Genomic DNA, 25,491 nt, shown 5'->3' with positions numbered 1-25,491 from the left:
TCAAGGCGTCAAGCTCATTGAGGAACTCTCCAAGGGCACCTGGATAATAATGTTAAGCTTAAGTGGACAAATGACAGTGACACGATGGAATACAAAATGAGGAGATGGACAGGTGGGAGAGGAAGAAAAGAGACCATCTCCAGTTAGGAGAAATGAGTAGACCGGTGCCACCACCGCGACGACCGGATGCTCTCAGACTATGAGAGAACACATAGTGAGATGGAGAGAGCAGCACTGTTCTCTGGGGAGATCCATGTCTCCGTCAGGGCCAAAAAGTTAAAGGACTGAAGGGCAGTTCCCAAAAGGGTTGTGCACCAGGGGTACACTAAACTAGATGGGTTGCAGCCAAGTAAAGCCTACAGGGAAAGAAGCGAACTGGGATAGAAAACACACACATAGTTGACAAAGCTACAAAAGAGCAAAATGAGATAATCAGAAAATAACTAGGTAAGATACTTGAGAGAGAGAGTGATGTGGAGCCTTCCTCGAAGACGGTCTTAGTTTTGCTGACACGACCACCGCTTACACGGAGAAACCAGGGGAGACTGAAGAACTAAAAATAATTCCTAATTGTCTAGCAGAGGTGGAGAGCCCACCTCCCTGTACTAATTACTGATTGCCTAGGAGGTGAAACCACTCCCCCTCCAATACAGCCTCTGATTACCAACACAACAACAGTAACACATTGCCCTTCCCCTTAATCCTGGTTGATGTGTCAACAACTAACTGCAAATGATGATCAGTCAGCAGTTCACTGGGAAAACAGGAAACACGTAAAGTAGACGGCCCTAGCTAGCAAAACACAGTACTAGACCACAACAGATAAAGACAAAAAAATTGTACTCGTCACCAACGTTCCCTCTCATTTTTTTCGGCACTGAGCAACTTTCCGGTCTGCTGAGCGCAAACTTGAACGTTGTGAAAATTCTGTGCGACTTCCTGTGCACTTTTATTGTGAACACTGAGGCTGTACCCGCTTTAAGCTATAGTTTCAGACAGTCGTCAACTAGGCTACTGTGGCTATTTGATCACAAAGTAGGCCTACCAGAGTGGTCTACCTGTCAATGGTGTGTACGGGAGGAGAAGTCAGGTGCAGGAGAGCAGCGTGTAGTGAACAGGCGCACTGGAAGTCCGTTCCAAAATACACAGCACATAACAACAACAATGTGCCAAAAACACGGAACAAAAGTAAAGCGCCCGACAATAATCCACAAAACCAACAAACAATTACACACAAAGACATGGAGGGGAAACAGAGGACTAAATACATGCAATAATTATGGAATGAAAACCAGGTGTGAAATGGAACAAGACAAAACCAATGGAAAATGAGAAATGGAGCGGCGATGGCTAGAAAGCCGGTGACGTCGATCGCCAAACGCCGCCCGAACAAGGAGAGGAGCCGACTTCGGTGGAAGTCGTGACACTACCATCAAAAACAATGGATAAAATGCATCCCATAACATTTTAACATGGAAATATATATCATCCAGCCTACAGTAGCAGACAGTGTGTGGTGTTCAATGTAGTCCTACATTCCATGAGACTTTTGAAATAAACATGCAGGGCTTGACATTAACCTGTTTATCCACATGTCCTTCAGATAAGGATGTGATTGAAAATGTTGTTTGACAAGAAACCACTTTACAAAATAAAATGCATTATTTTTCCCATACCATTATTACAGAGATTCAGAAAAAGTATGCTACTGTCTATTGGCTACTTAGTTTATACAACAACCCCCACAAAAAAATTTAAAAATAAAAAACGACAAAAAAATGAATCACTGCACCTTTAAGACAAAAGAAAAAGCTCTTTATCCGACTTGCTTTTCAAAGACGCTTCGAAATGTCCACGTTTTGTGCTCTTGTAGGAAGCAATCACTCCCCCATTGGTGACTACAAATGATCTAGAACTGGGCCCACGAGGCTACATGCAGCTCTCACATGATCTCAGAACAAGTGCATCTACTCACTACCGCTCATGCTGTAAACACAGTCCAGTTCAAAGTGAATGGCACAGATCCATATATGGTAATGGTCTATTTGCAAAAAGGCCTACTGCAGCTCTGATTGGTTACGCCTCACCGGTCTATGTAGAGTATAGGCCTGACCTACTGCAGCTCTGATTGGTTATGCCTCACCGGTCTGTGTAGAGTATAGGCCTGACCTACTGCAGCTCTGATTGGTTATGCCTCATCGGTCTATGTAGAGTATAGGCCTGACCTACTGCAGCTCTGATTGGTTATGCCTCACCGGTCTATGTAGAGTATAGGCCTGACCTACTGCAGCTCTGATTGGTTATGCCTCACCGGTCTATGTAGAGTATAGGCCTGACCTACTGCAGCTCTGATTGGTTATGCCTCACCGGTCTATGTAGAGTATAGGCCTGACCTACTGCAGCTCTGATTGGTTATGCCTCACCGGTCTATGTAGAGTATAGGCCTGACCTACTGCAGCTCTGATTGGTTATGCCTCACCGGTCTATGTAGAGTATAGGCCTGACCTACTGCAGCTCTGATTGGTTATGCCTCACCGGTCTATGTAGAGTACGGGCAAGTCATGCATATCAATGCAATAGAATCCTACTCCGATGTGTTCAAAATCTCTTGCATAGTTAGTTTTTCATGCTAAGTCTTGCATAGTTTGTTTCGTTTCGTTATGTTCCATTGAAAGTGGCTAATATTGCTTTGATTCAATCACAATTCTAACAGGAAATGGAAACATTGACAGTGTTAACTAATGGGGAAAACTCTAGAAAGTTCAGTGAAGTTCAATGTGGTGCTTCTCAGTGCGGGCTGATATTTACTCTGAGGGCAGTTGAGGGGAGCTGATATTTACTCTGAGGGCAGTTGAGGGGAGCTGATATTTACTCTGAGGGCAGTTGAGGGGGGGTTATATTTACTCTGAGGGCAGTTGAGGGGAGCTGATATTTACTCTGAGGGCAGTTGAGGGGAGCTGATATTTACTCTGAGGGCAGTTGAGGGGGGGTTATATTTACTCTGAGGGCAGTTGAGGGGAGCTGATATTTACTCTGAGGGCAGTTGAGGGGAGCTGATATTTACTCTGAGGGCAGTTGAGGGGAGCTGATATTTACTCTGAGGGCAGTTGAGGGGAGCTGATATTTACTCTGAGGGCAGTTGAGGGGAGCTGATATTTACTCTGAGGGCAGTTGAGGGGGGGTTATATTTACTCTGAGGGCAGTTGAGGGGAGCTGATATTTACTCTGAGGGCAGTTGAGGGGAGCTGATATTTACTCTGAGGGCAGTTGAGGGGAGCTGATATTTACTCTGAGGGCAGTTGAGGGGAGCTGATATTTACTCTGAGGGCAGTTGAGGGGAGCTGATATTTACTCTGAGGGCAGTTGAGGGGAGCTGATATTTACTCTGAGGGCAGTTGAGGGGAGCTGATATTTACTCTGAGGGCAGTTGAGGGGAGCTGATATTTACTCTGAGGGCAGTTGAGGGGAGCTGATATTTACTCTGAGGGCAGTTGAGGGGAGCTGATATTTACTCTGAGGGCAGTTGAGGGGAGCTGATATTTACTCTGAGGGCAGTTGAGGGGAGCTGATATTTACTCTGAGGGGCAGTTGAGGGGAGCTGATATTATTGAGTGGTACAGTGTTACAGTGTTACAGTGTTACAGTGTTATAGTGTTATAGTGTTATAGTGTTACAGTGTTATAGTGTTATAGTGTTATAGTGTTATAGTGTTACAGTGTTACAGTGTTACAGTGTTATAGTGTTACAGTGTTATAGTGTTACAGTGTTAGTCAGCAGAGTCCCTGTCCATCTTCCCCCTGACGCTAGGACAGCAGAGTCCCTGTCCATCTTCCCCCTGACGCTAGGACAGCAGAGTCCCTGTCCATCTCCCCCCTGAAGCTAGGACAGCAGAGTCCCTGTCCATCTTCCCCCTGAAGCTAGGACAGCAGAGTCCCTGTCCATCTTCCCCCTGAAGCTAGGACAGCAGAGTCCCTGTCCATCTTCCCCCTGACGCTAGGACAGCAGAGTCCCTGTCCATCTTCCCCCTGAAGCTAGGACAGCAGAGTCCCTGTCCATCTTCCCCCTGAAGCTAGGACAGCAGAGTCCCTGTCCATCTTCCCCCTGAAGCTAGGACAGCAGAGTCCCTGTCCATATCCCCCCTGACGCTAGGACAGCAGAGTCTCTGTCCATCTTCTGAAAACATCTGAATATCTTAATATCTGAGTACCTTAATTAATCCTCCTCACCTAAAAAACACATAACCAGCACTGGAGCTTAACCCCCGTCCCCATCTAGCTCTGACTCGGCTGATAGCTATACTTTCTATCTGCGAAATGTGGTTGTCCCAACTAGTTTCAGATGAATGCACTGACTGTAATTGGCTCTGGATAAGAGCATCTGCTAAATGACTAACATGTAAATGTGTGTTTTTTTTTAACCTTTATTTAACTAGGCAAGTCAGTTAAGAACAAATTCTTATTTTCAATGACGGTCTAGGAACAGTGGGTTAACTGCCTTGTTCAGGGGCAGAACGACACATTTTTACCTTGTCAGCTCGGGGATTCGATCTTGCAACCTTTCGGTTACTAGTCCAATGCTCTAACCACGAGGCTACCCTGCCGCCCAGTAAATGTGTGTGCGTATCTATACATACCAGTGTGTGTCTTCATGTGTTCGTCAAAGTACTGCTTCATGTTGAAGTCCTTGCCGCACCACTGGCACATGAACTGTTTGTGTCCGATGTGGATGGACATGTGGGAGCGCAGCTGGTACTTATACTGGAACCGCTCATTACAGTTCTATAGGGAGACAGAGAGAGACAGCTGGTACTAATACTGGAACCACTCATTACAGTTCTATAGGGAGACAGAGAGACAGCTGGTACTAATACTGGAACCGCTCATTACAGTTCTATAGGGAGACAGAGAGAGACAGCTGGTACTAATACTGGAACCGCTCATTACAGTTCTATAGGGAGACAGAGAGACAGCTGGTACTAATACTGGAACCACTCATTACAGTTCTATAGGGAGACAGAGAGAGACAGCTGGTACTAATACTGGAACCGCTCATTACAGTTCTATAGGGAGACAGAGAGAGACAGCTGGTACTAATACTGGAACCACTCATTACAGTTCTATAGGGAGACAGAGAGAGACAGCTGGTACTAATACTGGAACCACTCATTACAGTTCTATAGGGAGACAGAGAGAGACAGCTGGTACTAATACTGGAACCGCTCATTACAGTTCTATAGGGAGACAGAGAGAGACAGCTGGTACTAATACTGGAACCGCTCATTACAGTTCTATAGGGAGACAGAGAGAGACAGCTGGTACTAATACTGGAACCACTCATTACAGTTCTATAGGGAGACAGAGAGAGACAGCTGGTACTAATACTGGAACCACTCATTACAGTTCTATAGGGAGACAGAGAGAGACAGCTGGTACTAATACTGGAACCACTCATTACAGTTCTATAGGGAGACAGAGAGAGACAGCTGGTACTAATACTGGAACCACTCATTACAGTTCTATAGGGAGACAGAGAGAGACAGCTGGTACTAATACTGGAACCACTCATTACAGTTCTGGAAGACACACACACACATCACACACACGCAGACATCACACATACATCAGACACACGCACATCACACACACATGCATCACACACACATCACACACACGCATACATCACAGTAGTGTACAGTATGGTGATGGGTAGTGTAGTGTACAGTATGGTGATGGGTAGTGTAGTGTACAGTGTGGTGATGGGTAGTGTAGTGTACAGTGTGGTGATGGGTAGTGTAGTGTACAGTGTGGTGATGGGTAGTGTACAGTGTGGTGATGGGTAGTGTAGTGTACAGTGTGGTGATGGGTAGTGTAGTGTACAGTGTGGTGATGGGTAGTGTAGTGTACAGTGTGGTGATGGGTAGTGTACAGTGTGGTGATGGGTAGTGTAGTGTACAGTGTGGTGATGGGTAGTGTAGTGTACAGTGTGGTGATGGGTAGTGTAGTGTACAGTGTGGTGATGGGTAGTGTAGTGTACAGTGTGGTGATGGGTAGTGTAGTGTACAGTGTGGTGATGGGTAGTGTAGTGTACAGTGTGGTGATGGGTAGTGTAGTGTACAGTGTGGTGATGGGTAGTGTAGTGTACAGTGTGGTGATGGGTAGTGTAGTGTACAGTGTGGTGATGGGTAGTGTAGTGTACAGTATGGTGATGGGTAGTGTACAGTGTGGTGATGGGTAGTGTAGTGTACAGTGTGGTGATGGGTAGTGTAGTGTACAGTATGGTGATGGGTAGTGTACAGTGTGGTGATGAGTAGTGTAGTGTACAGTGTGGTGATGGGTACTGTAGTGTATAGTGTGGTGATGGGTAGTGTAGTGTACAGTGTGGTGATGGGTAGTGTAGTGTACAGTGTGGTGATGGGTAGTGTACAGTGTGGTGATGGGTAGTGTAGTGTACAGTGTGGTGATGGGTAGTGTAGTGTACAGTGTGGTGATGGGTAGTGTAGTGTACAGTGTGGTGATGGATAGTGTAGTGTACAGTGTGGTGATGGGTAGTGTAGTGTACAGTGTGGTGATGGGTAGTGTAGTGTACAGTGTGGTGATGGGTAGTGTACAGTGTGGTGATGGGTAGTGTAGTGTACAGTGTGGTGATGGGTAGTGTAGTGTACAGTGTGGTGATGGGTAGTGTAGTGTACAGTGTGGTGATGGGTAGTGTACAGTGTGGTGATGGGTAGTGTAGTGTACAGTGTGGTGATGGGTAGTGTAGTGTACAGTGTGGTGATGGGTAGTGTAGTGTACAGTGTGGTGATGGATAGTGTAGTGTACAGTGTGGTGATGGGTAGTGTAGTGTAAAGTGTGGTGATGGGTAGTGTAGTGTAAAGTGTGGTGATGGGTACTGTAGTTTACAGTGTGGTGATGGGTAGTGTAGTGTACAGTGTGGTGATGGGTAGTGTAGTGTACAGTGTGGTGATGGGTACAGTAGTTTACAGTGTGGTGATGGGTAGTGTAGTGTATAGTGTGGTTTTGGGTACTGTAATTTATAGTGTGGTGATGGGTATTGTAGTTTATAGTGTGGTGATGTGTAATGTAGTTTATATTGTGGTTATGGGTATTGTAGTTTATAGTGTGGTTATGGGTATTGTAGTTTATAGTGTGGCGATGGGTATTGTAGTTTATAGTGTGGTTATGGGTATTGTGGTTTATAGTGTGGTTATGGGTAATCTAGTTTGTAGCGTGGTGATGGGTAATGTAGTTTATAGCGTGGTAATGTGTATTGTAGTTTATAGTGTGATGATGGGTAATGTAGTTTATAGTGTGGTGATGGGTAATGTAGTTTATCGTGTGGTGATGGGTAATGTAGTTTATAGTGTGGTGATGGGTAATTCAGTTTATAGTGTGGTGATGGGTAATGTAGTTTATAGTGTGGTGATGGGTAATGTAGTTTATAGTGTGGTGATGGGTAATGTAGTTTATAGTGTGGTGATGGGTAATGCAGTTTATAGTGTGGTGATGGGTAACGTAGTTTATAGTGTGGTGATGGGTAACGTAGTTTATAGTGTGGTGATGGGTAATGTAGTTTATAGTGTGGTGATGGGTAATGTAGTTTAGTGTGGTGATGGGTATTGTAGTTTATAGTGTGGTGATGGGTATTGTAGTTTATAGTGTGGTGATGGGTATGGTAGTTTATAGTGTGGTGATGGGTATTGTAGTTTATAGTGTGGTGATGGGTACTGTAGTTTATATTGTGGTGATGGGTATGGTAGTTTATAGTGTGGTGATGGGTAGTGTAGTTTATAGTGTGGTGATGGGTAACGTAGTTTATAGTGTGGTGATGGGTAACGTAGTTTATAGTGTGGTGATGGGTAACGTAGTTTATAGTGTGGTGGTGGGTAGTGTAGTGTACAGTGTGGTGATGGGTAGTGTAGTGTACAGTGTGGTGATGGGTAGTGTAGTGTACAGTGTGGTGATGGGTAGTGTAGTGTACAGTATGGTGATGGGTAGTGTACAGTGTGGTGATGGGTAGTGTAGTGTACAGTGTGGTGATGGGTACTGTAGTGTATAGTGTGGTGATGGGTAGTGTAGTGTACAGTGTGGTGATGGGTACTGTAGTGTATAGTGTGGTGATGGGTAGTGTAGTGTACAGTGTGGTGATGGGTAGTGTAGTGTACAGTGTGGTGATGGGTAGTGTAGTGTACAGTGTGGTGATGGGTAGTGTAGTGTACAGTGTGGTGATGGGTAGTGTAGTGTACAGTGTGGTGATGGGTACTGTAGTGTATAGTGTGGTGATGGGTAGTGTAGTGTACAGTGTGGTGATGGGTAGTGTAGTGTACAGTGTGGTGATGGGTAGTATAGTGTACAGTGTGGTGATGGGTAGTGTAGTGTACAGTGTGGTGATGGGTAGTGTAGTGTACAGTGTGGTGATGGGTAGTGTAGTGTACAGTGTGGTGATGGGTAGTGTAGTGTACAGTGTGGTGATGGGTAGTGTAGTGTACAGTGTGGTGATGGGTAGTGTAGTGTACAGTGTGGTGATGGGTAGTGTAGTGTACAGTGTGGTGATGGATAGTGTAGTGTACAGTGTGGTGATGGGTAGTGTAGTGTACAGTGTGGTGATGGGTAGTGTACAGTGTGGTGATGGGTACTGTAGTTTACAGTGTGGTGATGGGTAGTGTAGTGTACAGTGTGGTGATGGGTAGTGTAGTGTACAGTGTGGTGATGGGTACAGTAGTTTACAGTGTGGTGATGGGTAGTGTAGTGTATAGTGTGGTTTTGGGTACTGTAATTTATAGTGTGGTGATGGGTATTGTAGTTTATAGTGTGGTGATGTGTAATGTAGTTTATATTGTGGTTATGGGTATTGTAGTTTATAGTGTGGTTATGGGTATTGTAGTTTATAGTGTGGCGATGGGTATTGTAGTTTATAGTGTGGTTATGGGTATTGTGGTTTATAGTGTGGTTATGGGTAATCTAGTTTGTAGCGTGGTGATGGGTAATGTAGTTTATAGCGTGGTAATGTGTATTGTAGTTTATAGTGTGATGATGGGTAATGTAGTTTATAGTGTGGTGATGGGTAATGTAGTTTATCGTGTGGTGATGGGTAATGTAGTTTATAGTGTGGTGATGGGTAATTCAGTTTATAGTGTGGTGATGGGTAATGTAGTTTATAGTGTGGTGATGGGTAATGTAGTTTATAGTGTGGTGATGGGTATTGTAGTTTATAGTGTGGTGATGGGTAATGCAGTTTATAGTGTGGTGATGGGTAACGTAGTTTATAGTGTGGTGATGGGTAACGTAGTTTATAGTGTGGTGATGGGTAATGTAGTTTATAGTGTGGTGATGGGTAATGTAGTTTAGTGTGGTGATGGGTATTGTAGTTTATAGTGTGGTGATGGGTATTGTAGTTTATAGTGTGGTGATGGTCATGGTAGTTTATAGTGTGGTGATGGGTATTGTAGTTTATAGTGTGGTGATGGGTACTGTAGTTTATAGTGTGGTGATGGGTAGTGTAGTTTATAGTGTGGTGATGGGTAACGTAGTTTATAGTGTGGTGATGGGTAACGTAGTTTATAGTGTGGTGATGGGTAACGTAGTTTATAGTGTGGTGGTGGGTAATGTAGTTTATAGTGTGGTGATGGGTAATGTAGTTTATATTGTGGTGATGGGTATTGTAGTTTATAGTGTGGTGATGGGTATTGTAGTTTATAGTGTGGTGATGGGTATTGTAGTTTATAGTGTGGTGATGGGTATTGTAGTTTATATTGTGGTGATGGGTAATGTAGTTTATAGTGTGGTGATGGGTAGAGTAGTTTATAGTGTGGTGATGGGTAATGTAGTTTATAGTGTGGTGATGGGTAATGTAGTTTATAGTGTGGTGATGGGTAATGTAGTTTATAGTGTGGTGATGGGTATTGTAGTTTATAGTGTGGTGATGGGTATTGTAGTTTATCGTGTGGTGATGGGTAATGTAGTTTACAGTGTGGTTATGGGTGTTGTAGTTTATAGTGTGGTGATGGGTATTGTAGTTTATAGTGTGGTGATGGGTAATGTAGTTTATAGTGTGGTGATGGGTAATGTAGTTTATCGTGTGGTGATGGGTAATGTAGTTTATCGTGTGGTGATGGGTAATGTAGTTTATAGTGTGGTTATGGGTAGAGTAGTTTATAGTGTGGTGAAGGGTAATGTAGTTTACAGTGTGGTTATGGGTAGAGGTGATTTGAGAAAGGCTTTACAACCTCACACTTGAAGGGCTTCTCTCCAGAGTGTTGCAGAGAGTGAACCTTTAGGGACATGCCGCGCTTGAATGACTTCCCACACGTCTCACAGGTGAACGGCATGTCCTTGGTGTGGGCTAGACAGACAGACAGACAGACAGACAGACAGACAGACAGTCAGTAAGACAGAACTATCACCAGTTACAGGCATGTCTACACAGAAAACAAATCAGACATCATTGTCTCTCTTCAGGACCATATTCACTGATTACATTATCTTTACTACTACTGACCTACTATCATATTCACTGATTACAGTATCTTTACTACTACTGACCAGTCTGACCCATTCCCCCCCTCCGTCCCCATCCAGCCTGATACCTTCCCCCCCTCCGTCCCCATCCAGTCTGATACCTTCTTCCCCTCAGTCCCCATCCAGTCTTACCCATTCCCCCCCTCAGTCCACATCCAGTCTGACCCATCCCCCCCCAGTCCCCATCCAGTCTGACCCATTCCCCCCCCTGTCCCCATCCAGTCTGACCCATTCCCCCCCTCCGTCCCCATCCAGTCTGACCCACCCCCGCCTCCGTCCCCATCCAGTCTGATTCACCCCCGCCTCAGTCCCCATCCAGTCTGACCCATTCCCCCCTCAGTCCCCATCCACTCTGACACATTCCTCCGTCCCCATCCACTCTGACCCATTCCCCCTCTCAGTCCCCATCCACTCTGACACATTCCTCCGTCCCCATCCACTCTGACCCACTCCCCCGCTGCCCCCATCCAGTCTGACCCATTCCCACGCTGCCCCCATCCAGTCTGACCCATTCCCCTGCTGCCCCCATCCAGTCTGACCCATTCCCCCGCTGCCCCCATCCAGTCTGACCCATTCCCACGCTGCCCCCATCCAGTCTGACCCATTCCCCCGCTGCCCCCATCCAGTCTGACCCATTCCCCCGCTGCCCCCATCCAGTCTGACCCATTCCCCCGCTGCCCCCATCCAGTCTGACTCATTCCCACCCTGTTCGGATTACGATATGTCAAGCTCATATTTTGCCATATTCTGTTCCAGTTTAAGCACGCAACCGAACTGAAATCATACCAGAAACATGTCGGGTAGTTTTCACAGCTTTTAATTTGCTTAAAAACTGTCAAACTGATGTCATTTAAAAAAAATAATAATAATTAAAAAAAAATATATATATTTATTTTTTATTTTATTTAACCTTTATTTAACCAGGTAGGCAAATTGAGAACACGTTCTCATTTACAATTGCGACCTGGCCAAGATAAAGCAAAGCAGTTCGACACATACAACAACACATAGTTACACATGGAGTAAAACAAACATATAGTCAATAATACAGTGAAAAAAAAAAAATAAGTCTATATACAATGTGAGCAAGTGAGGTGAGATAAGGGAGGTGAAGGCAAACAAATATATGTATAAATAAATAAAATAAATAAATAAAAATATAAAAGGCCATGGAGGTGAACCAAACACAACACAGCAAGTAAAATAAAACTAAAAAAAAACCCTGGAATGGTTGGTTTGCAGCGGAAGAAAGTGCAAAGTAGAGACAGAAAATAATGGGGTGCAAAGGAGCAAAATAAATTAATAAAATAAATACAGTAGGTAAAGAGGTAGTTGTTTGGGCTAAATTGTAGATGGGTTATGTACAGGTGCAGTAATCTATGAGCTGCTCTGACAGCTGGTGCTTAAAGCTAGTGAGGGAGATAGGTGTTTCCAATTTCAGAGATTTTTGTAGTTCGTTCCAGTCATTGGCAGCAGAGAACTGGAAGGAGAGGCGTCCAAAGGAAGAATTGGTTTTGGGGGTGACTAGAGAGATATACCTGCTGGAGCGCGTGCTACAGATAGGTGCTGCTATGGTGACCAGCGAGCAGAGATAAGGGGGGACTTTACCTAGCAGGGTCTTGTAGATGACCTGGAACCAGTGGGTTTGGCGACGAGTATGAAGCGAGGGCCAGCCAACGAGAGTGTACAGGTCGCAGTGGTGGGTAGTATATGGGGCTTTGGTGACAAAACGGATGGCACTGTGATAGACTGCATCCAATTTATTGAGTAGGGTTTTGGAGGCTATTTTGTAAATGACATCACCGAAGTCGAGGATTGGTAGGATGGTCAGTTTTACAAGGGTATGTTTGGCAGCATGAGTAAAGGATGCTTTGTTGCGGAATAGGAAGCCAATTCTAGATTTGACTTTGGATTGGAGATGTTTGATGTGAGTCTGGAAGGAGAGTTTACAGTCTAACCAGACACCTAGGTATTTGTAGTTGTCCACATATTCTAAGTCAGAACCGTCCAAAGTAGTGATGTTGGACAGGCGGGCAGGGGCAGGCAGCGATCGGTTGAAGAGCATGCATTTGGTTTTACTTGTATTTAAGAGCAGTTGGAGGCCACGGAAGGAGAGTTGTATGGCATTGAAGCTCGCCTGGAGAGTTGTTAACACAGTGTCAAAAGAAGGGCCAGAAGTATACAGAATAGTGTCGTCTGCGTAGAGGTGGATCAGAGAATCACCAGCAGCAAGAGCGACATCATTGATGTATACAGAGAAGAGAGTCGGTCCAAGAATTGAACCCTGTGGCACCCCCATAGAGACTGCCAGAGGCCCGGACAACAGACCCTCCGATTTGACACACTGAACTCGATCAGAGAAGTAGTTGGTGAACCAGGCGAGGCAATCATTAGAGAAACCAAGGCTGTCGAGTCTGCCAATGAGGATGTGGTGATTGACAGAGTCAAAAGCCTTGGCCAGGTCAATGAATACGGCTGCACAGTATTGTTTCCTATCGATGGCGGTTACGATGTCGTTTATGACCTTGAGCGTGGCTGAGGTGCACCCATGACCAGCTCTGAAACCAGATTGCATAGCGGAGAAGGTGTGGTGGGATTCGAAATGGTCGGTAATCTGTTTGTTGACTTGGCTTTCGAAGACCTTAGAAAGGCAGGGTAGGATAGATATAGGTCTGTAGCAGTTAGGGTCAAGGGTGTCCCCCCCTTTGAAGAGGGGGATAACCGCAGCTGCTTTCCAATCTTTGGGGATCTCGGACGACACGAAAGAGAGGTTGAAGAGGCTAGTAATAGGGGTGGCAACAATTTCAGCAGATAGTTTTAGAAAGAAAGGGTCCAGATTATCTAGCCCGGCTGATTTGTAAGGGTCCAGATTTTGCAGCTCATTTAGGACATCAGCTGACTGTATTTGGGAGAAAGAGAAATGGGGGAAGCTTGGGCGAGTAGCAGAGGGGAGGGCAGTGCTGTTGTCCGGGGTAGGGGCAGCCAGATGGAAAGCATGGCCAGCCGTGGAAAAATGCTTATTGAAATTCTCAATTATAGTGGATTTGTCGGTGGTGACAGTGTTTCCTATCTTCAGAGCGGTTGGAAGCTGGGAGGAGGTGTTCTTATTCTCCATGGACTTTACGGTGTCCCAGAACTTTTTTGAATTTGTGTTGCAGGAAGCAAATTTCTGCTTGAAAAAGCTAGCCTTGGCTGTTCTAACTACCTGTGTATATTGGTTTCTGGCTTCCCTGAAAAGTTGCATATCACGGGGGCTGTTCGATGCTAATGCAGAACGCCATAGGATGTTTTTCTGTTGGTTAAGGGCAGTCAGGTCAGGAGAGAACCAAGGGCTATATCTGTTCCTGGTTCTAAATTTCTTGAATGGGGCATGCTTATTCAAGATGGTGAGGAAGGCATTTTTAAAAAATGACCAGGCATCCTCTACTGACGGGATGAGATCGATATCCTTCCAGGATACCCCGGCCAGGTCGATTAGAAAGGCCTGCTCGCTGAAGTGTTTCAGGGAGCGTTTGACAGTGATGAGTGGAGGTCGTTTGACCGCTGACCCATTACGGATACAGGCAATGAGGCAGTGATCGCTGAGATCTTGGTTGAAAACAGCAGAGGTGTATTTGGAGGGCAAGTTTGTTAGGATGATATCTATGAGGGTACCCGAGTTTACGGAATTGGGGTGGTACCTGGTAGGTTCATTGATAATTTGTGTGAGATTGAGGGCATCAAGCTTAGATTGTAGGGTGGCTGGGGTTTTGAGCATGTTCAAATTTAGGTCGCCTAGCAGCACGAACTCTGAAGATAGATGGGGGGCAATCAGTTCACATATAGTGTCCAGAGCACAGCTGGGGGCAGAGGGTGGTCTATAGCAGGCGGCAACGGTGAGAGACTTGTTTTTAGAGAGGTGGATTTTTAAAAGTAGAAGTTCAAATTGTTTGGGAACAGACCTGGATAGTAAGACAGAACTCTGCAGGCAGTCTTTGCAGTAGATTGCAACACCGCCCCCTTTGGCCGTTCTATCTTGTCTGAAAATCTTGTAATTGGGGATGAAAATATCTGAGTTTTTGGTGGTCTTTCTAAGCCAGGATTCAGACACGGCTAAAACATCCGGGTTGGCAGAGTGTGCTAAAGCAGTGAACAAAACAAACTTAGGGAGGAGGCTTCTAATGTTAACATGCATGAAGCCAAGGCTATTACGGTTACAGAAGTCATCAAAAGAGAGCGCCTGGGGAATAGGAGTGGAGCCAGGTACTGCAGGGCCTGGATTCACCTCTACATCACCAGAGGAACAGAGGAGGAGTAGGATAAGGGTACGGCTAAAAGCTATGAGAATTGGTCGCCTAGAGCTACTGGAGCAGAGAGTAAGAGGAGGTTTCTGGGGGCGATAAAATAGTTTAAAGGAATAATGTACAGACAAAGGTATGGTAGGATGTGAATACAGTGGAGGTAGACCTAGGTATTGAGTGATGATGAGAGAGATATTGTCTCTAGAAACATCATTGAAACCAGGTGATGTCATCGCATATGTGGGTGGTGGAACTGAGAGGTTGGATATGGTATAGTGAACAGGGCTAGAATCTCTACAGTGAAATAAGCCAATAAACATTAACCAGAACAGCAATGGACAAGGCATATTTACATTAAGGAGAGGCATGCTTAATCGGGTGATCAATAAGGGTCCAGTGAGTAGAGGTTGGTTGGGGTCGTGGCGATCCAGACAGCTGGCCGGGTATGTGGCTCTCGGTAGCAGCATGGGATGGAGGTCTGTTTGTAGATACCTTGTGCGTTTCCGTCGGTAAGTTAGTGGGGTTCCGTGTAGTGGGGTTCCGTGTGGAAGAGGGGATCAATCCAAATTGGCAGAATAGATATAGTGACCCAAGGAGAAAAAAAATAAATAAAAAATAAAAATAAAAATAAATAATAGTTGTCCGGTATGCTTATTCAGGTAGCAGCCGATAAGACAGCTAACGATTAGCGGGCCTCAGGTGAGCGTTCAGGTAACGTCGGGACGGAGGTGCCAGTTGGATAAATCCCTCGGGCAGATAACGTCGGCAGTCAGACGTGAAGGCCCGGTGGGGTTCCGTATCTGCAGCAGCAACAAAAGAAACGTGTCCGGATGGTGATGGAACTCCTCAGCTGGCTAGCTCCAGGATGATTTGAGTATGCTCCGGGGTCGACGTAAGCCAATCGTCACACGGTTTGCAGCTAGCTAGCTGCGAAGTCAAGGTGCAAGTGACCAGAGCCTGCGGCTGGAATCCGGGGAAACAGAGAGAAGAAAAGTCCCGGAATGCTCCGGTCCGAGTCGCGTTGCACAAAAGTGCCGGTAGATTATCGAGCTAGAGGAATAGCTGATGACCACAACACGAGGGCAGCTGAAAACCAACGCTAGCCAGCAAACCGGCTAATTTCGGGGCAGCTACAGATTAGCTTCTGGCTAGCTATCGGAGTAGCTACTGGTTAGCTTTCAGGCTAGCTTCTGAATTAGCCCCTGGCTGGCTTCCACGATGGATTTTCAGTTTGAGGTAAATATTACTTTTTAGTAATTGGTGAAGCGGGTTGCAGGAAAGCTTTTGCAGGAAAGCTTTTGTAGTTGAGTTCTTGGATAATAAAATAAATAAAAGATAAGTGAAGAGAGGTGTAAATATATATACAGGACACAAACAATACGGAACAGAAAAAGACGTCTGAACTGCTAAGCAACCTTGGGGGAAGTGAGAGTATATATATATATATATATATTTTTTTTTATTTTTTTATTTTATTTATTTATTTAAATATATATATATATATATAGCATTTTCTCCCCGGTCTCTAAACGTCTTTGCTGCGTGAGAGAAGCGTAGATGAAAAAAATACCGATCTCAACTACATTGAAGCATTCATTCTATCAATTTACTACAATATTCTGGTGAGCAACGGTTTATTTAAAGGTTTATTTAGTGTTCTAGAGCAACAACCATTTTTTAAATGTAACTTTAATTCAAATCAGGAGAGCCCATTGAGACCAGGGTCTCATTCTCAGTGGTTAAAACAACATATTCAACACAAACATTCCAATAAAAAATGTAATTAAAACTACAGTGTCACGCCGAAGTCGGCTCCTCTCCTTGTTCGGGCGGCGCTCGGTGCTCGACGTCACCGGGTTTCTAGCCATCGCCGCTCTATTTGTTTTGTCTTGTTCCCTGCACACCTGGTTTTCATTCTCCAATCACACTACATGTATTTATTCCTCTGTTCCCCCTCATGTCTTTGTGTCAGATTGTTTTGTGTTACGTGTTGACGCACTTTACTGGTATGTGTTTATTCCGTGTTTTATTTCACGAGGTACAGTGGGGAGAACAAGTATTTGATACACTGCCGATTTTGCAGGTTTTCCTACTTACAAAGCATGTAGAGGTCTGTCATTTTTATCATAGGTACACTTCAACTGTGAGAGACGGAATCTAAAACAAAAATCCAGAAAATCACATTGTATGATTTTTAAGTAATTAATTTGCATTTTATTGCATGACATAAGTTCTCAATCAAATCACGGTGAGGTATAGTTACCCATTACCTCTTATCACCACGGCGATTGAGTCAATGCACGGGGCGCGCTTCTTCACTAAACTAGATCTCAGGAGTGCGTATAACCTGGTGCGTATCCGGGAGGGAGACGAGTGGAAGACAGCGCTCAGTACCACCACAGGGCATTATGAGTACCTCGTCATGCCGTACGGGTTGATGAATGCTCCATCAGTCTTCCAATCCTTTGTAGACAAGATTTTCAGAGACCTTCACGGACAGGGTGTAGTGGTGTATATCGATGATATTCTGATATACTCCGCTACACGCACCGAGCATGTGTCCTTGGTGTGCAAGGTACTTGGACGACTGTTGGAGCATGACCTGTACGTCAAGGCTGAGAAATGCCTGTTCTTTCAGCAGTCCGTCTCCTTCCTGGGGTATCGCATTTCCACATCAGGGGTGGAGATGGAGAGTGACCGCATTGCAGCCGTGCGTAATTGGCCGACTCCCACCACGGTAAAGGAGGTGCAACAATTTTTAGGGTTTGCCAATTACTACCGGAGATTTATCCGGGGTTTTGGCCAGATGGCTGCCTCCACTACCTCACTGCTGAGGGGGTACGTACGTCTGCAGTGGTCGGTTGAGGCGGACAGGGCTTTTGGGCACCTAAGAGCTCTATTTACCTTGGCTCCCGTGCTGGCCCATCCGGATCCCTCTTTGGCGTTCATAGTGGGGGTGGACGCGTCCGAGGCTGGGATAGGAGCCGTGCTCTCACAGCGCTTGGGCATGCCACCGAAGCTCCGCCCCTGTGCTTTCTTCTCAAAGAAGCTCAGCCCGGCGGAGCGGAACTATGATGTGGGGGACCGGGAGCTGTTGGCTGTGGTTAAGAATTTGAAGGCGTGGAGACATTGGCTTGAGGGGGCTAAACACCCTTTCCTCATCTGGACTGACCACCGCAACCTGGACTACATCCGGGCAGCTAGGAGACTGAATCCTCGTCAGGCAAGGTGGGCCATGTTCTTTACCCGTTTTGTGCTTACCCTGTCCTACAGACCAGGTTCTCAGAATGGGAAGGCAGACGCACTGTCCCGGCTATATGACACAGAGGAGCGGCCCATGGATCAGACCCCCATTCTCCCGGCCTCTTGCCTGGTAGCGCCGGTCGTGTGGGAGCTGGACGCGGACATTGAGCAGGCGTTACGTACAGAGCCCGCTCCACTCCAGTGTCCCGTCGTGCGTCAGTACCTTCCGTCTGCTGTCCGTGACCAGTTGATCTATTGGGCCCACACATCACCCTCCTCTGGTCATCCGGGGATCGGTCGGACGGTGCGCTGTCTGACTGGGAAGTACTGGTGGCCCACCTTGGCTAAGAACGTAAGGGTTTACGTTTCCTCCTGCTCGGTGTGCGCCCAGTATAAGGCTCCTAGACACCTGCCCAGAGGTAAGCTACATCCCTTACCCGTTCCACAACGTCCTTGGTCACACCTGTCGGTAGATTTTCTGACGGATCTTCCTCTCTCACAGGGCAACACCACGATCCTGGTCGTTGTGGATCATTTCTCTAAGCCCTGCTGTCTCCTCCCTCTGCCCGGTCTCCCTACGGACCCACAATCTGCGGAGGCCCTGTTTACACACATCTTCCGGCACTACGGGGTGCCTGAGGATATAGTGTCTGATCGAGGTCCCCAGTTCACTTCGAGAGTCTGGAGGGCGTTCATGGAACGTCTGATGGTCTCGATCATCCTCACCTCGGGTTTCCACCCCGAGAGTAATGGGCAGGTGGAAAGAGTGAACCAGGATGTGGGCACGTTTCTGCGGTCCTATTGCCAGGACCGGCCAGGGGAGTGGGCGGCGTTCGTGCCCTGGGCAGAGATGGCGCAGAACTCGCTCCGCCACTCCTCCACTAACCTCTCCCCCTTTCAGTGTGTATTTGGGTACCAGACGGTTCTGGCACCGTGGCATCAGATTCAGACCGAGGCTCCCGCGGTGGACGATTGGTTCAGGTGCGCGGATGAAACATGGGAAGCCGCCCATGGTCACCTCCAGCAGGTCGTGTTGCGCCAAAAGACCAGCGCGGACCGTTGCTCGACCCGAAACCTGCCCTCCGCCTGCCCGGCCGGAAGCTGGGCCCGCGGTTTGTGGGGCCATTTAAAGTCCTGAGGAGAGTAAACGAGGTATGTTACAGGTTACATCCCTGGGGGGGCCCTGTGTTATGAGTCAGTGTGGGTGAACAGAGAGTACAGCAGAGGGCTGAGGACACATCCCTGGGGGGGCCCTGTGTTATGAGTCAGTGTGGGTGAACAGAGAGTACAGCAGAGGGCTGAGGACACATCCCTGGGGGCGCCCTGTGTTATGAGTCGGTGTGGGTGAACAGAGAGTACAGCAGAGGGCTGAGGACACATCCCTGGGGGGGCCCTGTGTTATGAGTCGGTGTGGGTGAACAGAGAGTACAGCAGAGGGCTGAGGACACATCCCTGGGGGTGCCCTGAGGGAGTACAGCAGAGGGCTGAGGACACATCCCTGGGGGTGCCCTGAGGGAGTACAGCAGAGGGCTGAGGACACATCCCTGGGGGTGCCCTGAGGGAGTACAGCAGAGGGCTGAGGACACATCCCTGGGGGAGGCCCTGTGTTATGAGTCAGTGTGGAGGAGGTGTTGCCAATCCTCACAGCCGGTGGTCGGCCCGTCTGGAAGTCCAGGATCCAGTTGCACTGGGTGGTGTCCAGACCCAGGGATCTGAGCTTGGTGTTGAGCTTGGAGGGAACAATAGTGTTGAATGCTGAACTGTAGTCAATGAACAGCATTCTCACATAGGTGTTCCTCTTGTCCAGATGTGTTACAGCCGTGTGAATAGCGATGGAAATGGCATCTTCCATGGATCTGTTGGAGTGGTAGGTAAATTGGAGTGGGTCCAGTGGGCCTGGCATATTGGCCTTGATGTGGACCATGACCAGCCTCTCCAAGCACTTCATGATGATAGAGGTGAGTACGACGGGACGATAGCCATTTGGGCATGTCACCTTGGTTTTCTTGGTCTCCCTGAAGCAAATGGGAACTCCATCCTGGGACAGGGACAAGTTGAGATGTCCGTGAAGACGCCCACCAGCAGGTCAATGCTGATAACTGCTGTCTGTCTGAGGACAACGCCAGGAATGACATCTGGGGCGGCGGCTTTGTGAATATTCACTGTTTTCAGAGTGTTCCTCACATAAGCCTTGGAGAGCGTATGCACCTGGTCGTTCGGAGCAGCAAGAGCCTGGCGTTACTACGATGTACCGTGGTGATAAGTACTCACCCACCATTACTCTGACGTTACCATGGTGAAAGTACTCACAGACCGTTACTATAACGTTACCATGCTGATAGTACTCACCGACCATGTGCTTCCTGACGTGTGCCATGGTGTAGAACTTCTTCTCACAGATCTCACAGCAGAACTTCTTCTCAGCGTAACCGTGAACGATCTTGTTGTGCTCATGGAGAGACCAGAGCTTCTTAAAGGCCTTGCCACACGTTACACACTGAAACACACACTCATTGAACTCAGTGGATGACAATATTCAGTTGAAATGGTGCATGGTGCATTGGTACTGTAGTAGTAGTAGTAGTAGTAGTGTTATTGTAGTAGTAGTAGTAGTAATAGTAGTAATGGTATAAGAGTATTGTTGTTGTAGTAATAATGTAGTAATCGTTACTAACCCGTACACTCTTCTCACAGTTGTAGTAGTGCAGTAGATAGCAGTAGTAGTAGTAGTAGTAGCAACAGTAGTAGTATTGGTGTGGTGGTGTTATAGTAGTAGTATAATCGTTGTAAACAGTATTGGTGTTGTAGTAGTATTTTTGCTGTAGTGATAATGTAGTTTTGCTTACTAACCCATGCGCTCTTCTCACAGTTGGTAGTGCAGTAGATAGCAGTAGCAGTAGCAGTGTAGCAGTAGTAGTAGTAGTAGTAGTAGTAGTAAAAATAGTAATAGTGGCAGTACTGGTGTAGTAGAATTAGTGGTCTAGTAGTAGTATTAGTGTTGTAGTAGTAGTAGTGTAGTTTTGTAGTGGTAGTGTAGTAGTAATTACTAACATGTATGCTCTTTTAACAGTTGGTCTGATGGTGCAGTAGTAGTAGTAGTAGCAGTAGTGTTGTAGTAGTAGTAGTAGTATTCGTGCTGTAGTAGTAGTAGTGTTATAGTAGTAGTACCAGTAGTGGTGTAGTAGTGTTATATTAGTAGTAGTAGTAGTGATGTAGTAGTGTTATTGTAGTAGTATTAGTAGTAGTGTTACAGTAGTAATAGTGTATTAGTGTTATAGCGGTAGTAGTAGTAGTAGTAGTATTATAGTAGTAGTAGTGTAGTATTGTTATAGTAGTAGAAATAGTGGTAGTGTAATAGTAGTAGTGTTGCTGTAGTAGAAGTAGTAGTGTAATAATAGTTACTTACAAATTGGTGCATTCACCTTATGACATCCAGTGGAACAGCCACTTTACAATAGTGCATCTAAATATTTTAAGGGGGGGGGGGGGTGAGAAGGATTAGGATAAAGTAATCCTTCTCACCCCCCCCCCCCCCCCTGAAAAGATTTAGATGCACTATTGTAAAGTGGCTGTTCCACTGGATGTCATAAGGTGAATGCACCAATTTGTAAGTCGCTCTGGATAAGAGCGTCTGCTAAATGACTTAAATGTAAATGTAAAATAGTAGTTGTCGTGGTATAGTAGTAGTTGTCGTGGTATAATAGTAGTTGTCGTGGTATAATAGTAGTTGTCGTGGTATAATAGTATAATAGGAATCCTTCAACATTTTCCACGTACCAGAACCCATCACTACACTGGTAAAGGCCTTTTTCCAAGACCTGCAGTTGTGTTTCACAACACCTGACTTCACAACAACATGGCAGCGCTTGGAAGTAGGCATAATAGCAGGCTGTACAATTTCACCTCTGGCCTTCACTATGGCCATGGAAGTCATCGTCATGGGTGGTCAGCGGTGGGAGAACTAAGGAAGGGCTCCGTCTCCCACCTATCCGAGCATACATGGATGACATGACTACACTGACCACCACTGCAGCATGCACCAGGCGGCTACTTGCAAAACTGCAGGATACCATCAAGTGGGCCCGGATGAAAATCAAGCCAAGCAAATCTCGAAGCATCTCCATAGTCAAGGGACAGCTTAAAGATGTGAGGTTCTGCATTGGAGATGACCCGATACCAACGGTGTCTGAGCAACCCGTCAAGAGCCTGGGTAGATGGTACAACGAAAGCCTCCGGGATAAAGATCAAGTGCAGCAAGTAAGGCAGGACCGCCGACGGTCTTGAGAACATCAACAAGACCCTACTGCCTGGGAAGCTCAAGCTTTGGTGCCTACAGTTTGGACTTCTCCCCCGGGTAATGTGGCCACTCACCGTCTATGAGGTCCCAATAACAACAGTGGAGAAGATGGAGCGAACCATTACCTCATACGTGAAGAAATGGCTGGGTGTCCCACGATGCCTGAGTAACATCGGCCTCTATGGCAAAGGGGTCCTTGAACTACCTCTTACAAGTCTAACGGAGGAGTACAAGTGCTCTAAAGTAAGACTTCAGATGACATTGAAGGACTCCAAAGACCAGACCATTAGCAAGGCTGCACCTCCCCTACAAACTGGACGGAAATGGACATCATCCAAGGCTGTGCAGCAAGCAACATCAGCCCTAAGACACCAAGACATTGTGGGGAATATCCAGCATGGAAGAGGAGGCTTTGGCCTGGCAGCAAGCAAACCAACGTTCCATAAGGCAACAACATCTGAACGCAGGAAGCTGGTGGTCGAGGAGGTGCGCAGACAGGAGGAGACTGCAAGAAGTGCAAAGGCTGTCTCTCTTGCTAAACAAGGGCAATGGACGCGGTGGGAAGGCCTGGAGAGGAGAAAGATCAACTGGAGTGAGCTTTGGCAAATGGAGGCAACAACATCAGCTTCATCATAAGAGCTGTTTATGATGTGCTTCCATCACCAAAAAACCTACATCAATGGTATGGCGAGCACCCGACCTGCCCCCTCTCAGGCATATAATGACAGGTTGCAAGACCAGCCTCTCACAAGGCCGCTTACACCTGGAGGCACAATCAGGTCCTCAAGAGCCTGGCTGCAGCACTTGAGACCAAGAGGAGTGCAACCAATTCATTACCTCCAAAAACAAGCAATCCCGTCAAAACAACAACATTCATCCGGGAGGGACAGAAAAGGCCCAAGCATCCTCCTACGAAGCCAGAAACTGGACACCTAGCCATGGCCCGGGACTGGAAGATGCTTGTTGATATTGGCCAGCAACTCATTTTTCCACCTGAGATTGCTTCTACCAACCTTAGGCCAGACATGGTACTCTGGTCCTCTTCACGAAAGGCTGTGTACATCATAGAGCTCACAGTCCCATGGGAAAACTCTGTTGAAGAGGCCTACGAGCGTAAGAAACTGCGTTACACAGAGTTGGCAGCAGACGCAACTCAGCGTGGCTGGAATGCAAAAGTCTGGCCAGTTGAAGTGGGATGCAGAGGATTCGTGGCTTCTTCCACCATCAGGTTGCTGAAAGAACTTGGAGTCCATGGACAGGCTCTGCAGCAGACCGTCAGAGCAGTTTCTCAAGCAGCTGAAAGAGGCAGCCAGTGGATCTGGATCAAACGGAAGGACTCTTGCTGGGCTATAACTTCATGACCCCCCACCTGAGAACCCAATTCAGATCCCTCCAACTTGAGGAGGGCATATGAGATATGCGGTCAGCTGTAGGGCTGGCTCAGGGAAGAGGACGCCCCTGCCTTGCATAGTCCCGTGGGAAATCTTAATTGGGCATGGGACACAAGCTAAGGCTTGATCACCCTTTAGCTGGCCACCTTTGATGAGGGTGTTTAGTGATTAAAGGCCGAAACACCCACTGATTCGAAGGCACACTACTGAGGATGTGTCCCAAAATTGACATCTTAACCCAGTCTAAGAAATAAACCTCCCATGCCACTCTGTCAACATCACGGCAAATCTCATGTGAGTGCATACCATCTATTGGCACAATGGACAGTTTTAACATCTCGTCCCGTGTTTTATGATTCTATAGTTGTCGTGGTATAATAGTAGTTGCCGTGGTATACTAGTAGTTGTCGTGGTATACTAGTAGTTGTCGTGGTATAATAGTAGTTGCCGTGGTATAATAGTAGTTGCCGTGGTATAATAGTAGTTTCCGTGGTATAATAGTAGTTTCCGTGGTATAATAGTAGCTGTCGTGGTATAATAGTAGTTGCCGTGGTATAATAGTAGTTTCCGTGGTATAATAGTAGTTGTCGTGGTATAATAGTAGTTGCCGTGGTATACTAGTAGTTGTCGTGGTATAATAGTAGTTGCCGTGGTATAATAGTAGTTGTCGTGGTATACTAGTAGTTGTCGTGGTATAATAGTAGTTGCCGTGGTATAATAGTAGTTGCCGTGGTATAATAGTAGTTGCCGTGGTATAATAGTAGTTGCCGTGGTATAATAGTAGTTGTCGTGGTATAATAGTAGTTTCCGTGGTATAATAGTAGTTGCCGTGGTATAATAGTAGTTGTCGTGGTATAATAGTAGTTGTCGTGGTATAATAGTAGCTGTCGTGGTATAATAGTAGCTGTCGTGGTATAATAGTAGTTGTCGTGGTATAATAGTAGTTGTCGTGGTATAATAGTAGTTGCCGTGGTATAATAGTAGTTGCCGTGGTATAATAGTAGTTGCCGTGGTATAATAGTAGTTGCCGTGGTATAATAGTAGTTGCCGTGGTATAATAGTAGTTGCCGTGGTATAATAGTAGCTGTCGTGGTATAATAGTAGTTGCCGTGGTATAATAGTATTGTTGTTATAGTAATAATGTAGTATCAGTTACTAACCAATACACTCTTCTCACAGTTGGTCTGATTGTGCAGTAGATAGTAGTAGTAGTAGTAGTAGTAGTAGTAGTAGTAGTAGTAATAAGTGTAGTAGTAGTAGTAGTAGTAGTAGTAATATTAGTGTAGTAGTAGTAATACGTGTAGTAGCAGTAGTATAGTAGCAGAATTAGTATTATGAGTGTAGTAATAGTAGTAGAAGTAGTATTATTAGTGTAGTAATAGTAGTAGAAGTAGTATTATTAGTGTAGTAATAGTAGAAGTAGTATTATTAGTGTAGTAATAGTAGTAGAAGTAGTATTATTAGTGTAGTAATAGTAGAAGTAGTATTATTAGTGTAGTAATAGTAGTAGAAGTAGTATTATTAGTGTAGTAATAGTAGTAGAAGTAGTATTATTAGTGTAGTAATAGTAGAAGTAGTATTATTAGTGTAGTAATAGTAGAAGTAGTATTATTAGTGTAGTAATAGTAGTAGAAGTAGTATTATTAGTGTAGTAATAGTAGTAGAAGTAGTATTATTAGTGTAGTAATAGTAGTAGAAGTAGTATTATTAGTGTAGTAATAGTAGTAGAAGTAGTATTATTAGTGTAGTAATAGTAGAAGTAGTAT

At 45.9% G+C, this 25,491-nt stretch overlaps 1 protein-coding gene across 1 annotated transcript in view; it reads right to left on the bottom strand.

The window, feature by feature from the left end:
- Positions 1 to 25,491, bottom strand: part of zbtb47b (zinc finger and BTB domain containing 47b) — a 95,002-nt gene that overhangs the window by 12,157 nt on the left and 57,354 nt on the right. Inside the window, 3 exon segments of the mRNA XM_071327929.1 lie at positions 4,634 to 4,778; positions 10,223 to 10,338; positions 20,387 to 20,534. Coding sequence (XP_071184030.1) covers positions 4,634 to 4,778; positions 10,223 to 10,338; positions 20,387 to 20,534 — 409 coding nt within the window.

Source organism: Salvelinus alpinus, chromosome 10 (genome assembly GCF_045679555.1).
Source record: "Salvelinus alpinus chromosome 10, SLU_Salpinus.1, whole genome shotgun sequence".
NCBI lineage: Eukaryota > Metazoa > Chordata > Actinopteri > Salmoniformes > Salmonidae > Salvelinus > Salvelinus alpinus.
The sequence above is the reverse complement of the archived record's forward strand: the minus strand, read 5'-3'. Positions and strand labels throughout refer to the sequence as shown.